Here is a 3,142-nt window from a genome sequence, read left to right on the forward strand (position 1 = left end):
ATTTCCCCATGGAAAGGGGGTCAGGGGTTGTCCCTGCCCATCCCTGGAGGTGCCCCGGGACACACAGGGTGGGGATGTGTCCCCCTAGGACAGGGTGGGTGGCAGGTCGTTGTGGGTGATCCCAGCGGGCTCTCCCAGCCTGGGGAGGTGTGACCGTGTCCGTTTGTCCCTCTGCTCTCCCGCAGCCCCACCTGGCCGTCGGCAGCAATGACTTCTACATCTCGGTGTACTCGGTGGAGAAGAGGATCAGATGACGGCCCCAGGGGGGGCTCCTGTACATAGAGAAATCATCGACTTGAATGTTTCGTGTTGGCTGCTGCTGCACCCCATAACTTGAACATTTGTTCTTCTGACTTAGCTACTGATGGGTTTGACAAGGGGAAGAGACAATCTCCTGGTTTTGTTTTGTTTTGTTTTCCAGCTATATCCTCTCAAAGCTACAGAAAAGGAACATTTATTTTTGTTTCCAGTGGTTGGCTTCTCTGTCAGAAACACGGCTCCTGAGCTCCCAAGGACTTGGATGAGGCAACGCCCTTGAGAAGGGTCTCATTTTAGTCTTTGTTCCTTGTTGTGCTGCACTGTGGGTTCTTCAAGGACTGTCAGGACTCACCTCCAGCTCCACAGGACCCTCCAGCTGCTGCCAGCCCTGTGCCAAACCCAACTGCTGGGCCAGGGCACCACCCCAGCGTGGGATGCAGCTGCCAGGGAGGCAGGGCAGCGTGAGCCTCCTCCTCCTCCTCCCTGCCTGCACCTGCTCTCCCTGGAAGCGAGGACAGAGGGGACCTGGCGGCCTGGGCAGGCAGGGGTCCTGCAGGAAGGGGCTCAGGGGATGGCAGGAGCAGGGCAGGATGTCCCACGCCCTAAAGCTGCGTGTGAGGAAGAGGAGGGCAGAAAGGGAGCGAAGATCTCCAACGTCCCAACGAGCCTGGAGCACATCACTGGTGTCACCAGCTTCCAGCCAGGCCCAGGGTGCCCGTGGGGAGCTGGGGGCACCTCGGGCACTGCTGCCACTGTCCCTGTGCCACCTGCACGGCCACCGTGCCCCTCCTGCTCCCTGTGCTCCCCACGGCTGCTGGGCACCAGGAGAGGCCAGGCCTGGGCACCAGGAGCTGCACACCAGGAGCTGCACACCACGGCTGGGGCTCACCTGCCCCTCTGGGAGCAGGCATGGGAGCACCTGGGCATGGAGAATGAGGAGGAGGAGGAGGAAGGCAGCTCTGAGCTCCCTCGTCCCAGCTGTCCAGGCAAGGCCTGCTCCATCTCTGCACCTTCCATGTGTGAACAATGAATGTTTTGTCCCCTGGGATCTGTTCTGGGGCTGGGTGTGGGAAGGCAGAGCACAGCCAGGGGACAGGTTTCCTTCCAGAGGGGCAGAACTCACTCACTGCAGGAATTGCCAGTGTTCCCCCAGCAGTGCCACGGGACTGGGGGAACTGATCTGCAGCTCCAGCAGAGTCAGGGAGGGCTCAGAACCCTCTGTGAGTGAGCTGAGGGGAACACAGGGAAGGGCTCAGATCCCCTGTGAACTGCCAGCTGTGCAGGGGGAACGCAGTGAGGGAAGGACTCAGATCCCTTCTGTCCCTGTGCAGAGGGGATGCAGTGAGAGAAGGCTCAGAACTTTGTGCCAGCTGTGCAGAGGGGATCGTGTATTGAGGGAAGGCTCAGAGCCCTCTGTCCCTGTGCTGGCCGTGGCTGCCCCGTGCCCCCCGTGCTGCTGCTGGCCCTGGCACCGTGTCCCTGCGTGCCCCCCAGCCCTGCCTGGAGAGGTCCCAGGCACGGCCTGGAGCCACTTTGGGTGCCCCGAGCACCATCCCCGCCAGGGGTCCCATCCCAGGATAACCAATCAAAGGCTTTAAACTCCAAAACTACCTAAAACCCCACGTGTAAGTTACCCAGAGTTAATTATGGTCTAACAGAGCTGTGCCTCGTCTCGGGCTGCCCGCGGGGGTGGGAGCAGAGTTTGGGATCTCACGTAACCCTTAACATTCACAGCTTCAAAAAAAAAATGGATTTTTAACTCGTATCAGTGTGTTTGTGAAAGGAACAGGACATTCCTGGCATGTGGGAGCTGCTGCTCCTGCCTGGCTCTGGTGCAGCCCCACACCCAGGATGGGGAATTTTAAGGAATTTTTGGGCTTTTACCTGAGCGTGTGTGGGCTGTGCTTCCACAGGTCTGATGCAGAGATTCAATCATGGGATCACAGAGTTTAACCAAGGGTCTGGAGAGCGTCCTACCTTAAAAGTTCACTTATCTCTATTTATTTTACAAAAATAAAGTTTAAGAAAAAATATATAAAACCCCCCACACGATTGTAATGTGAGAGTAAAAACGATTACAGACAAATAAATGGTTAATAAAAAATAAATGCAGAAACACTTCCTGGTGTGAGGATCCTTCTGTGGGGCTGGAGGAGGCCCAGGAGGAGCCAGGGGGGGTTTGGGGTGCAGGGCTCGGGGTCTGGCTGGTGGGGGGGTGTTGGTGACAGATGTGTGTGCCAGCCTGGTGCAGCAGCAGGGATGCCAATGCAGGCTGCAAATGCAGCTCTGGGCACTGGCTGCAGCCCGAGGGATCCGTGGGTCCCTGCAGTGCCAGGGACACCATGGGCTCAATGGGCTCGGGGGCTCTTCCACCCCAAACAATTCCATCACTCTGGGAATGAATCGGTGTTATCCCTGTAACCCCAACCCCTGCAGCCTCCCTCCAGACCTCCCATTCTCTAGATCCTATTCCCGACATCCCACTCCCTATATTACCCCCATTCCCTATATTATTATCCCCATTCTTGATACTATTATCCTCATTCTCAATATTATTATCCTCATTCCCATTATTATTATTATTATTGTCAATATTCTCAATATTATTATCCCCATTCCCAATATTATTATCCTAATTCCCGATATTATTATTATTATTCCCGATATTATTATACTCATTCCCGATACTTTTATCCCCATTCCCGATATCATTATCCCCATTCCCTATATCGTTACCCGCATTCCCAATACTATTATCCCCATTCCCGATATTTTAATTCCCTTTCCCAATATCATTATCCCCATTCCCGATATCTTTACCCCCATTCCCGATGTTATTTTAATTAATTCCCATTCCCGATATCATTATCCCCATTCCCTATAT

At 54.7% G+C, this 3,142-nt stretch overlaps 1 protein-coding gene across 2 annotated transcripts in view; it reads left to right on the plus strand.

The window, feature by feature from the left end:
• RPTOR (regulatory associated protein of MTOR complex 1) overlaps window positions 1-2,376 on the plus strand; it is a 105,682-nt gene extending 103,306 nt beyond the window's left edge. The window contains exon 35 of one of the 2 annotated variants that reach the window (XM_031064651.1): window positions 422-2,376. In XM_031064651.1, the coding sequence (XP_030920511.1) occupies window positions 422-538 (117 nt within the window). In that variant the 3' untranslated portion in view covers window positions 539-2,376. Of the gene's footprint in view, window positions 1-185 lie in introns of both variants that reach the window. The other variant, XM_031064652.1, reaches the window with a different exon arrangement.
• The last annotated feature ends 766 nt before the right edge of the window (window positions 2,377-3,142 follow it).

This window comes from Geospiza fortis, unplaced genomic scaffold (genome assembly GCF_000277835.1).
Source record: "Geospiza fortis unplaced genomic scaffold, GeoFor_1.0 scaffold546, whole genome shotgun sequence".
Taxonomy (NCBI): Eukaryota; Metazoa; Chordata; class Aves; order Passeriformes; family Thraupidae; genus Geospiza; species Geospiza fortis.